This window comes from Stegodyphus dumicola, chromosome 11 (assembly GCF_044657685.1).
Source record: "Stegodyphus dumicola isolate Sdum_Otavi_A_Nest chromosome 11, ASM4465768v1".
Lineage (NCBI taxonomy): Eukaryota > Metazoa > Arthropoda > Arachnida > Araneae > Eresidae > Stegodyphus > Stegodyphus dumicola.
Window position 1 is genome coordinate 51,463,509 of NC_140778.1, and position 14,457 is coordinate 51,477,965.

Consider the following 14,457-nt stretch of genomic DNA (forward strand, 5'->3'; position numbering starts at 1 on the left):
AAAATGGCAGCAATTTTGGGATGTTCAGCGTCAAAACAAGTTAACACATGTAAAGCCTAGAATTGAGCATTGGGATTTTGCTGGAAATCGTAAAGAAGAAGTTCTTTTGACTCGCCTCAGAATTGGTCACACAAGAGTGACACATGGCTACCTTTTAAAAGCAGAGAATGAGCCTGTTTGTTCAAATTGTAATGTTTGTCTATCTGTCCGTCATATTTTAATTGAGTGTCCATATTTTAATAATCTTCGTCAGAAGTATTTTAATAGCTGTGACTTACCTCTCGACCGTTTAATCGGAAGGGAGGTGAATTGTAATTTATTTTATTATTTAAAAGAGACTGGCTTTTATCACCTAATGTAATTTGTTTTGAAAATTGTGTCTTGAATTTTAAATGTGTGGTTTTAACTTGTTTTTATATGACTTCATCCTCTGGATTTGACACATTTGTCTACTTGTTTTTATTTATTGTATTTTAATTTCATCAATTGTACTCACCCCATCTCGCGTTTGGCGCATTATAATCAACTTTGGTTTTGCGCCATAATCTCTCACTCACTCACTCACTCTTTTATTCCTACTACTGCTAAATGTTTAATTTTATAAACTTTAAACTTTGCTTTAGCATTAGTTTCTTTATCTTTAGCGCCGCGGCGCGCAATGAATTGGAAGTTGATCTGTCAGCACTATCCTTATCTTCAGGGGAGATGTTTTTATTTTATTTGGCTTATAATTCCTTACTAAATGTAGTATTTCATTTCGGTGTACTCTGTCTTTGATATGATTTAAATCAAATTCCTCGTCATTATAATTCGCTTCCGATAGCGAAGAATGTGACAGAGGTTATTGAAAACGAAAAAATTTCGATTGACAAATTAGTTAGCATTCTAAACACAGCAATTATAGGACTTGAACAGCGGAACTTTGTAACTGAACAAGAAATCATGTCTGTTTATAGAATTAAAGAGAATGTATTATCACATAAAAAAACGAAGCAACTTAAACAACTTACATTGAAAGAAATGTTTAATAAAGTAAACAAATAAATATTAAGCTTTTTTCTTTTTTTGTAAATTTTGATATCCTTTAGATCATAATTGTTCTTTATTTCATAAATTACGGTTTCATATTTTTAATTTTATAATTTCTGCATGCCATCTTACCAGATTTAAACTGATGATCTATAATCCGGAATTGCCGAAGTCCCGACGAGTCCGGATTAACAACTTTTGACTGTATTCAGAGGTTTTATCAATTAAAGTATATTTTGAAAAATATTTTAGCTGATTGAAATCAGTTTCAGAAAATATTTAGAAAGTTTTAATGAAGCATTAGCAATTGTCATCTGTTATACATAGTGGTGGAATAATAGGTATTTAGTAATGATTATTACCTTATTTAATTATGAGTACTTATTCAATGTATTCTGCAGCATACATACTGGGTCAAAGTATCACTTATAATAGTGACAGTAATGCAGAAAATTTTAACCTCTCATGAAACCAATAATCTATATAAGAATAATAATGTGGATACCTACCTAATGTGGAAGGACTCGATTTACAAAATTGGAGGCCGTCTAAGTGTTGAATGTGGCAATTGGTGCGAATAATGTACCGTACATTTCCATATAAAGTATTTCGTGAAATAGCCTTTTATTTTTCAGCACTTTGTCGTTTAAAGAAAATGTACATCACCTTTTTGAATGTTTTGTTTTTAGGGTTTCAGTTTAGCATAATACTGTATTAAATATAAACTTGGACATTTTTAATAAAGAGGTTTTTTAACTGAAAGAAACAAAAAATGTGAAGTACATTAAAGTATATAATTGAAGTAACACTAAACTTTTATTAAGATATATGTGACAGTTTTATGTGATTAAATTGTGTATTGATTCAATAATCAAATCTATGAATAAAATATAGAATTAAAAACTCAGTTTTTTTTCCCTTCCATCTATGAAAGAAATCATTTGTTCTGATAAATCTTCCTTTGCTGTTTAATTTGACCATTTTAAAAATTAATTTTGAAATTTTTAAACAATCACGTTATTTTGCTTTTCATAATTTATTATATAAAAGTTTAAATGAAGAAGGTCGCATTTCGTATTGTATTTTGTATCTCCGTACTTAAATAGACACTAATTAAAATTTTAAAAATATGCTTCAGTAAGTAGAATATTTTGATAGAAAAATGAGCATTTAGAAAAGGAAGATTGTAAAACTTTTGGTTAGTCTTTATTAAAAAATATCACTGCTCTCTAAGAGTGCGAGATGAAAACCCAAGGTCTGATTAAAAAAAAAAAAAAAAAAAAAAAAAAAAAAAAAAAAAAAAAGCTGCAGAAAAATCTGAAATACAAAATTTGACGTTTCATTCCTAATTCTTGTATTCTTAAAACTTTGCTAAGTAGTCGACCAGCGAGCAAGTCAATAAGAAAGCTGTATAATGCTAATTTGACTCGTGTTCAATCCAAATGTACAGGCTGGCTGCATGAATGTTTGAATGGATTTTCCCATATGAAACATGTTTGCACACCAGTTTGCCTTAAAAAATGTGCCATGATGATATATTTCTCCTTAGGCAGATAGTCTTGTGTGTTTTACTGCAGGAAATTAATCTGACCTAACCGTGATTATCTGTATACCCTGTAGACACTGAAATCTCAATCATTGTCTGGATTTTTGTATCTTCCACACTATAAACAAACATGCCACCATTGGCCAAGTGGCGAAATTCCTAAATATGGGTGATTTAATCCAGACTCAAATCCTTGTGAATAGGTTGGCTATGTAAGAGGGTTTTATTCATGTGTAACACAATACAAGCCAGTTGCCAAGATGCCAGTTTTGTGGAGAAAATTTTCCACAAAAGTTTCCCTTGTGCAGGTAACCCTTGTGTGTTCTGCAATACAAATAATCTAACCTAATTTAGAGTAAACATATCCGTTAATAGTAGCAGTTTCACCATATTCTATGGCTCAAGTCTGTGGTATTAATAAAAAATTATCACCCATTTCTTTTAGTATTAAAAATACTCTGCCTCTTTATACTACCACTTTTTGTGTGCCATGTCATCAGACATAACATGATTGTTTTGATTTTGCTTCTTATCCCAAAGAGAACAAAGAATACAATGAAACGATTCATTGCTATGTGTTTCAGTAAACCTTTCTAAATAAATTATTCTTTTATGCTAATAGCTTGCAATTTTAGTTATTTCTTTTTTATTAAAAATATTAACAGTTTTTAGCGTGTTTTTATTGATGTGGTACTTTGAAATCATTGAACTATATTCTGTGGTGAATGGATTTTCATTCTACCGTATCTCGTGTTATCAATAGAGACTGACGAAAGAGTTTGTTGTCTGCATAGCGCTTGTTTGTCTTAAGGATTTTCATGACCATTTGTTTAGTTCTGTTCACGGAACACATCGTCTGTGCTACATTTTCAGGTAAGCACTGTTTATTGTACATTGAAGTGAATGATATCAGTAATAATTAATATGTAAAAATAAAAGTGTAATCTAAATGTTATGAACAAAAAGAAATACTGACAATAGATCAACTTTTATTTGTATTACAAAGAGTGCAGAAGCAAGGGCCATTATCAAAAGTCATCTTGTTTTTGTCTCACTGCTTAGAAATTTTAATTTAGGGTGTCAGGTTTATTTGGTAGATATAATCCACTTTTTGTTGTTTTTAATGTTAAAAGATAATGTGGGAAAAAAATTGATTTTATGCATCTTACTGCAGTACTTTCATCGTGTTCAGCTATTTTTCGAAATTATTCACAAAATAATTACTTCTTTCTATGCGTGGTACTTTGTGCCACATTATAAATGATGCAATGCTTCCATAACCACGTTTTAGTTATATAGAACATGTTTTTTTTTTTAAATTATTATAACTTTACAAATGGTGTATTACTTTAAAACACTGAACTTTTCTACATGTTTCCTGTATGTAAATTTCTGAGATTAGTTTTAAAATTTATTTCATCAGATCTTCTCTTTTTGCAAATTACGTCACACTTTTCCGTATAATGTATTTGTGTTCTTAAAGTAACTCAATTTCCTTATTAAGAGATTTAGTTAGAAAAAAATATTTCCTAGTTTAGTACAAATTATTTGAATACTGCAAAATACATGAGGGCTACCTACTTAAGAGAAGGGATGCCATTGAGGAGGACTTTCTAAGAAAACTAACTCATATTCACTTTATATATTAAAAAAAAAAAACATGAAAACCTGTGCAAAAGTATTTGTTACTTGAGAGATTAAGAGAATATATTTATAGCATTAGTTTTTTAAATAGATACATAATTTATTCAAATGATAACAATATAAAAATAAGGAAATTACGTTCCATCGTTACTTATATATGAAGGAAGTTAAAATTTCACTTGTGACAAAAGAGTTATAAATTAATAAGTCTCTAAAAGTATACGTACGTTACTTCATATTATAAAAAAACTGAATTTTAAATTGTATTTTAAGAAAATTTAACCTATTGCAGACAATTTTGTAAATGTAATGAAAATTGCTATAAATCGAAAAGTATATTTAAGCTTGACCGACAAACTTTATTCGAAATAATAATTTTATTTTAAATTAATATTACACTTCTGCAAACAAGATATCTTATCTTGTTATTATAAACTTAAAAATTACATCTAACCCTCTAATTACGTCCAATTTAATTATCTAAGCTTATCACATCTAGTTTTGCTTTAATGTGTCATTTGCAGAAATAGACATTGAAAAGATACTTATTTCTGCATTCGTATTTAAAAATCTTAGAAAAATTAAGAAAGGAATTTAAAAATTTCATTGTGATAACTTGGAAATTCGCATATTATAAAACACTGATGAATTAAAGTAAAGCCTTTGGCAAATAGGGGAAGAAAAACTGATTTTAAGGTAAAATATAACTTCATGGAATTCTTTTTATTGGGACAGACTTCAGTCCTTTGCCGCATTTAAATAAGCAAATAAATTTGTTAAAAACTTCATAACAGAATGCCAATTCCTCGAGAGTCAATCGAAGGTTCTGAAAACTCCGTATAATTGTGCTGCATTATACTGTGCGACAAACACATATTTATTACTAGCTGTACCCGCCCGGCGTTGCCCGTGCATTTAGAAAATGCAGATAAGTGAATAGCGCAGGAATAGTAGTGTAGGACATGTAGACTGTCTCTCTCTCTTCCCCCCCCCACAAGCTACAAAAAAGAAATGAATTGTAATTAATCGATTTAATGTATCGTCAAAACAGCAAACTAACGCTAGAATAAAGAAATCAATTGTTACAATCGAATGTTATTTGAAAACAAATAATAATATCAGTGAGTCAAAAAAACCGTGATTAATTAATTATGAATAATAAGCTACAAAAAAGAAATGAATTGTAATTAATCGATTTAATGTATCGTCAAAACAGCAAACTAACGCTAGAATAAAGAAATCAATTGTTACAATCGAACGTTATTTGAAAACAAATAATAATATCAGTGAGTCAAAAAAACCGTGATTAATTAATTATAAATAATTTTTTTTTAATTTTTCTAATTCAAAAATCGAAAATCGGGCTTCGAGGTCTGGTGGCCAGCCCCTTTGTGCTTCCGTATAAAAAATTCCAGGTCCCTGCGTGCGATAGATTTGGCTGGAGAGCTCGGTCAGACAGACAGACAGACAGACAGACACATTACACTTGCTTTTATTATTATAGATAATGTAAGAGGAGGAGTTTTATATTTTCGTTATTTTTTAATTTTAACAAAAGGTGTAAAGTTATTCCTACAAAATTAAGTAGTGGAATTACATTTATTTTCATAAATACAGCTAATTTCAATTTGTACATAACTGAAATTCAGTTTTAATTGCGTAGTTTCTAAAATGAAAGGCATAAACGTGTTTTCATTTCACATTGTGTTTTCATTTTTTTATATTAAAGAAATCAAATAATCTATTTCTCTTCAGTTAAAGTATTCTAAGGAAACTGTTTCTTTAATTCCCGTCTAGTAAAAAAACTATAACATCATTACTAAAACATGTAGTGATGCCTTTTGACATTTTAACAGTTTGAAATAATTTCTTTCAATAAAGAAATCAAATGAAAACTTTAAAGAAAAATGAATAAAGCATCAGGGCCTTATCATCAGATTTTAATATCTGAAGCTAATCTCATAACTGCTTCTCCTAAACACTTTTATTTGTTCCAAATTCTGATACATACAGTATATATGCCCCGTTATTCTCAAACGCCTGATTCACCCAAAAACAATACAGCTCTGTGTTGTACAGATTCATTTAGGTTAAACTTTTTGAAAGTATGCATTGTAAAACATATCTTCATATTATTTAAATTAAATAAAAAAACTGAATCGTGTTTATATTAAAGGAGAAGGATAGCAAGAATGCCTATATCTCATGTTACCTCATATTTACATCAAAACACATTTTCCGAATCCTCATCTTTGCGCTGAAAAATCGTATTAAAATAATTCCAAATGCCTTAATTTCATTGCCTGTTTGTAGAAATTTGTGGATAGCAAAAAATCATTATTGATTTTTCTCGCGCTTCTATAAAGTTCATGCATTTCTAGTATTTTTCTCGTCGATAATCGCTTCATTCTCAATAATAATTTTTTAATTTATTTTCAATTATTATATATTAATTATTACTGCTATCTTTCAAGTCAGTATACAATAAGTGTTTACTCCCCATATGTGTTGATTAAATAAAGGAGCTTGTGTACTTTAACGCATAAACAGCCAATTGAACTGAATGAAATTCAGTTTACCGTATGAGAAACGAATAGCTGTGAACAGCATTGCTGTGAAGGTCATAGTATAGTGTATATTCTCAGAAGTGAGTAATACAGATTTTCTGTAAGTCACCTTTGGTAACAGTAATTGTTTTATGAACTGGAATAATTAATTCATGCAAGTTTGTTATGCTTTTGCATAATACTCTATTTGTTAAGAGAACAGAAAAATGCTTTTAGGAAATGCTGAAATATTTAAAACAAATGATTCACATTAATCATCAAATGAAACAAATTATACGATATTTTTACCGTAATACAATTATTTAAATATACTAAAGCTGTGCAGTGTAAGACAGTTATTTTAAATTTATAGCTTAAAATTCTCATAAAATTGTAATTTGTCAATGAAGTGATAATGGTGAAAGAGAATGCCCATTTTGTATTACTAACATTAACTAAGTATAAATATTTATTTCCTGTAATTTAGTTTCCATAACCACGTTTCTCAGCTACTGACTTTTGTACCCATAACTATTTGTTCAGTATTACAGATTAAGCAACAAATCGCTAATTTGGAAACGAAGATTGTAGTTAACTAATTTGGAGTCTATGATTGTGTTGATTTGTAAAAGCTTTTAATTCAAAACGAAACATTTTGTTATATAACAAGATAATAAAATAGGTAAATGTCCTATAAAATATAGTACTAAAACAGTTTTTCTTTCATCCAGTTATCAAAATAATTTAGATCTTTTTTTTTTTTTTTTGGAAGGAAAGCAATTAAGGAAAAAGAAATGGAGAACACAAAACAGTATTAAAAGCCAAACTGTTAAAAAAAAGTTTATACAGATATGTAATACAGTCAAAAGTCGTTAATCCGGACTCGTCGGGACTTCGGCGATTCCAGATTATCGATTTTTCCGGATTATAGATCATCAGTTTAAATCTCGTAAGATGGCATGCAGAAATTCTAAAATTAAAAGTATGAAACCGTAATTTATGAAATAATGAACAATTATGATCTAAAGGGTATCAAAATTTGCAAAAAGAAAAAGCTTAATATTTATTTGTTTACTTTATTAAACATTTCTTTCAATGTAAGTTGTTTAAGTTTTGCTTCGTTTCATGTGATAATACTTTCTCTTTAATTCTATTAAACAGACATAATTTCTTGTTCAGTTACGAAGTTCCGCTGTTCAAGTCCTATAATTGCTGTGTCGAAAATACTGACTAATTTGTCAATCGAAATTTTTTCGTTTTCAATAACCTCTATTACTTTCTTCGCTATCGGAAGCGAATTATAATGACGAGGAACTTGTTTTAAATCATATCAAAGACGGAGCACATCGAGATGAAATACTACATTTGATAAGAAATTATAAGCCAAATAAAAACATCTGCCCTGAAGATAAGGATAGTGCTGACAGATCAACTTCCAATTCATTACGCGCACGCCGCGTCGTTCCCCCCGCCGAGCAGCGTGAAATTGAGAAACAGATTTCGGATTTCAAAACATACTTTCGCTTTAGATCCTTTGCATATTAACAAATATATATCGGAAATTCTATTTGATATAATCGAAAGTTTAAACTTAATAAAATAATAAGCCGGATCCAATTCGAAAATTAAGGAACAACGCAATCATCAACATTAACTGAAATAGATAATTATTTAGCTTATACATCCATTATACATAAAACGCGCACTCGAAAACGTATTCTGCACTTGCGCACACTCATATGCGCAGTCGTAAAAGGTCTTACGCGCAAGCGTAAACGTCTATGCGCATGTGTCAACGCGGCGCATGCGCAGAAAGTTTTTAGTTTTAAGGTCCGGATTATAGATCATTCCGAATTATGGGTGTCCGAATTAACGACTTTTGACTGTAAACATAAGTGGATTACAGTTATATAACCTTAATAGGGTGAGATACAACCTCAGCAAGATGAGGAAATTTAAAATGATTATATTGAATATTTTCAGTTATTTAAAAATTTCGAATATTACGGAAGTATTTTAATACCTTATTGGATCATTAAAACATTGTTGTAGTTATCTGTTCTCTAAAATAGGAGTTCATCACTCTAATCATTTAGAAAGTAATTCAGTGTTGCGTGACATCCATTTACATCTTTAGTGACGTTATATTCAAGGCACTTTATTATGCTGCATTCATGTCACTCTATGGCTTTTTATCAAGTCGATGGGTCAGGTGCTGGGCACTTCAACAGGCTCCTAGGCTGGGAAAGCCACATCCTGTATGTAGCACGTGTAAGATGGCATATCATGGCATAGTACTTAAAAGAGAAAAATTTCTCGTGATAAGCAATGGGTGAGCCTTGCGCAAGTACAGTAGAAAGAGTTAGTCGATTCCTAAGCTGGAGATGTAAAAAGCATAAGTTTGAGTAACAGATGCTACTGCTACGTCGTCCGGCGCTCTAGTGAAGATGGAATAGAATGCACGACATTATTGCTATTATCATATCAAGTCGAAATGAGTTGTTACATGAATGTCGCAGTGTGACTTGCGTATTCACAAAGCCTACAGACCTTTTCTTACAGAGTCCACTCTGATTGGTTGAAAGACGATTGTAAAGGGTTGCTTGTTTCTGTTGTTGGCGTCAGTTTCAAGTACGCCAAATAATTTTGTTATTAGTACTGACAAAGAAATTTAGAGATACTTTGCATTGTTACCGATTCGTTGAAAATTGTAATGGAGAAGTTAAATTTGCCTCAAAGTTATTCATACAAAATTGTGAAAATTGATTTTCTGAGTGATATTTCTTATAGTGCCGCTTTTAGAATCGCTGAAGTAAGGGATGAAGAATCTACTTGAGTGAGTGTAATCTTTTAATGATTTGGGAAGTTGGCTCTTTCAAAAGCCAGGAGGGGGATGCATTTCAATAGCCATTTGTTATAAAAACATAAAATTTTTATTTAATAAAAAAGTAATTGTGTCCTATTTCATAAATATATTTTATTGTTATGGATTGATTCGTATCAAAAGCTGTCCAATGTAGTATGGAGAACAGCTTGCACTTTCAAATGTGCCAGCAAATACAATATCTTTCGTAAAGATTTTCGCTGCCAGCATAATACTGATTCGTAGATGTATAAAAAATGTGAAGATTTCCAAAAATACAAATTGCCAAGCAACTCTGAAAATTATAGTGCAAAGGTTCGTATAATGACAGCTGTTGAATACATATTTTTTCAACTAGTTTATCATTCAGTTATAAGATCCTTATAATTAAGAATTGAATCTAAGCATGCTTGCTATCCCAGATGTATTCTATATTGTTTCATAAAGATGCATTTTTTTCTAAAAGTTTTATTTTAATAAAAATCAATATAATATATATTCAAAAGATTTCATTCCTGCTGTAACAGTTTTTTGCTGCATTTTATAATGAAGCAGCAAAATAAAAGAATTTTTATTAGTGCAATTAAAGCCCTTCCAACACAAATTGGATCATTGGAGATACGAAGGCAAAAAGAATCAGCATAATGTTCATAAAATTCTTCTTTAGTCACAATTTGGATAGTTTGTTAATTAAAACATCCATATTATAATGCAGAAAATATTATTTTGAATGGGTAATTTTATTTACTTGCATATTTATTCGTACTGTGTATCATATATCCTAGCTTTTGCAACATAGAAACTTCTGATTTGCAATAATAGCATACAAGGTATTTTATGTTAATAAAAATCAGTATAATGTATATTCTAAGGATTATTTCAGAGGTAAAATGGTTAGCATTATATATGTAATAACTACTGCATCATTTTGCTGTCTAGGTTTTCGAGACATATTGGAAAATTCAAACATCACACTCAGTTTGGTAATAATGAATATATAAAAGCATTATAATTTATTTACTAAATAATATTGATTATATTATCTCCTAAGATTAATTATAGTAGAATGATCTGAAAATAGTGAATCTATGCTTAGTAAGTTCTATCTCGAAAGATGTTTTTAAGTAACTTGAAAGTAAATTGTTAAAAATGTTTCACGGGGACTGGAATTAAATCATGAATAACAATTATAAAAGGAATAAATTAAATTAAATGCAAGTAATCATTGTCATTGATCGGAAATTAGTTGACTTTTCATGGGGAACAAACCAACTCCCGTTCAGTGAACAATAATTAAGTGCAAAATCAGATAAGCTTATATGCATAAAGCAGGACCAGTGCTAGATATTTTGTAGCTTGAACCCACCTTGAATTCTAAACATTTGTGCCTCATAAGTCCTACTGCAGAGTGTGGCACAGATAATGCCAAACCTGACTGATACTTTGAAACCATTTCACAAGTAAAATTGCCCATAACTGAATGAGTATGTTTTCTTTCAACATCTAAAGATAGAAGATATGTAATGCGTTATTTATTTTAGAAATACCTATATTCAGACTAGTGTAATATATTTTTCTCAAAAATATGCTAGTGGTAGACTTTAAAGTAAAACAGAATACAGGCTATATATCATTCTGTGGCTAATCTTTGGAATATGGTAACAGGTAGTTTGGCGACATTTTGGTAAGGCGATAAAGGTTACTAGGTAGGACTTTAGCAATAAGCTGAGAAGTACACAGTTCGAATCACAGATTATTTTGTCTCAAAGAAATGAGAGATCATGAGACATGTTATGTGCCATTTTCCGGAAAATTCCCATCGTGATTTTAGCTAACAAGCACTTAGAAACAATTTCGCTGCTAAAGTGCAGAATCGTCCACCACTTATTTGTTTGGCGCTTTTTACAAGAGTAAGAAGAGTTGGATTTTTGTCAATTTTCTTTGACTTTTTAAGTGAAAATAGGTCGAAGTGTACATGGATAAAGTCAAGCGTGTGCGCAATGCCAATTTGGTGCAATTCTGGGATGTTTTTTTAAGTGAAAATAGGTTGACGTGTACATGGATGCCGTGTACATGCAATTCCTAAAAACGAGGCAAACAGTGGGTGATTCTGCACCTTCTCCCAATTTCGCACCTAATCTTCGTCATGATTAAGCACTTTTGTTCCATAAAAGTTCTAGCATAAGCGTAATTCGGCTAGCAGATTGTTGGAAAAAATTTTGAGTAAAAAGAAAAAAAGACTTTACTTCGTGAAGACAAAATGGCGTCTAAAAAAACTAGCAGGTTGCTGTAGCAGGGTTGGTCGCCAAAAAATCGCCATAATCTGAAGATTCACCCATTCTGTTTGTATTTAAATTCATTTTTTAATAGCTAAGCCAAATGTATTTTTCTTGGTACTCTTCATTTATTATTGGTACTGGATTCTTGGTACTGGATTCAGAAATGTGTGTATATATGTATGCAGTCAAAAGTCGTTAATCCGGACTCGTCGGGACTTCGGCAATTCCGGATTATAGATCATCCGTTTAAATCTCGTAAGATGGCATGCAGAAATTCTAAAATTAAAAATATGAAACCGGAATTTATGAAGTAAAGAACAATTATGATCTAAAGGGTATCAAAATTTACAAAAAAAAAAGCTTAATATTTATTTGTTTACTTTATTAAACATTTCTTTCAATGTACGTTGTTTAAGTTGCTTCGTTTTATGTGATAATACTTTCTCTTTAATTCTATAAACAGACATAATTTCTTGTTCAGTTACAAAGTTCCGCTGTTCAAGTCCCGTAATTGCTGTGCCGAGAATACCGACTAACTTGTCAATCGAAATTTTTTCGTTTTCACTAACCTCTTTGTCACCTTCTTCATGTCTTTATCCATTTTTTGCAGCAATTCCACTTTTTGTTTGATGGACATCGAAACATACTTTCGTTTTGTAGATCCTTTGTGAGCTCCAGCATCGGAAATTCTATTTGACATAATCGAAAGTTCAAGTTTACTTTTATAACATTGCTCTTAAAGTCTGCAAAAAATAATAAGCCGCATCCAATTCGAAGATTAAGGAACAACGCAATCATCAACATTAACTGAAATAGATAATTTTAGCTTATACCATCCGTTATACATTAAACGCCTATGCGCATGTGTCAACTCGGCGCATGCGCAGAAAGTTTTTAGCTTTGAGGTCCGGATTATGGGTGTCCGAATTAACGACTTTTGACTGTACATGCATAATATATGCACACGTCTGAGGAGGAACAATATATCCATATACACATGCATACATATTTCTGAATTCGGCCCCAATAACAGATGAGTACCTTTTTCTCAATAACAGTATTGTATATGCTAATGTTATTTTATTTGTATAGTAATATGTTGTTAATGTTATTTTATTTATAGCTATTTGGATAACCCTGATAAGACTGTAAAAGAGTTTCCATGTGTCATTGAATTACATAATGTGCACAATCATGCTGTAGACAGTGCTGCTGCATTAAGATTTAGAGATTTGTCTGAATCAACGAAAGAGGAACTGAAACGTCTTTTTCATCAAGGACACACTGCAGCAAGTGCTCGATGGAGCTTGGATATGGCATTCCAGGTTAATGATGTGGAAAATTATGATAGATTAGTTGCTGATGCATCAATTTTTCCATCACTATCTGTTATTCAGCATTTATTTAACAATGAATTTGCATCTTTGTATGGGGCAAAACATGGGAAGGATGTCATATCCGATTTGAAAGCTTTCTGCGATAATTATTCCATTGTTTCTGCTGGAAAAGTAAGTATGAAAACTGTAAATAATAATATTACAGTTGCAATTTGTACGCCAATAATGTAGCGAATTGTCACACTTCTTCCTCAAGCAAAGGAATTAATTTTAGTAGATGCTTCAGGGCATACGGATGTTTTGAATCACCATGTATATTTTTTATTTCACCAGCTGTTGTTGGTGGTGCACCAGTTGGATGTGTTATTACTGATTTTGAGAAGGAAGAAGTATTTAAAACAGGTATGATTGATTTATTTAATTATTACTAATACTTATTGTATTATTACAATCTGTAAAATGGATCAGCTTCATTCCGAGTGATGATCATTCAGTGTGATCTTGCTGAATATATTCCATTCAATAAAGCATAGCTGAAGTTATATTTTACTCAGCAGCTCCCTATTTTTTTAGCTTTCTGAAAACCCATAACTGCCTATTTTATTCTTTATGAAAATCCAAAAGGGCTCTGTAGTGGAATGCAGCAATATTTCTACAAGAAATAAAAAAAATTTAAAAAAAAACCTATAATGGAGAAGCATATCAAATAATTATTTCCTTATAGTATTACAATCAAACAGAGCCATTACAAAAGTACTGGATGTCCCAGGCCAAAGCAGTTTAACTGTCATATATGATTATCAAGAGAGGTTTTATTGCATTTTTATTTAAAAGGTATATATTATAGTTATTGAACATTAAAAATATTTTTTTAAACATAAGACTTTAAAATGTATTAGTGATCTATTATTTCTTTACTGAACTAGAACACACCATTTAATTAAAGATAATTGTAATGCTCATTCTAGAAAGTAATGAATTAATGCAACTTACCTTGGCACGGTTTGGTGATTTTTTTTACAAACGAAAATGTAAAAGTTATTTATCAGGCACAAGTTGGTGGTTTTTGCGACTTCTTTTAAACAGATTCCCAAACTATAGATATCTTGACTTGGCAAACATTGTCAACATATGAAAAATCTAGCAATTTCAAATACAAATTTTAATTATTAAGTAAGGATTTTGAGGTACATGAAAGAAACAATACACATTC

General features: G+C 30.7%; 1 protein-coding gene across 1 annotated transcript in view; it reads left to right on the forward strand.

Moving 5' to 3' along the window:
- Nucleotides 1–14,457, forward strand: part of LOC118197933 (uncharacterized) — a 95,351-nt gene that overhangs the window by 23,447 nt on the left and 57,447 nt on the right. The window contains exon 3 of the mRNA XM_085826286.1: nt 13,031–13,415. Coding sequence (XP_085682412.1) covers nt 13,031–13,415 — 385 coding nt within the window. The remainder of the gene's footprint in view (nt 1–13,030; nt 13,416–14,457) is intronic.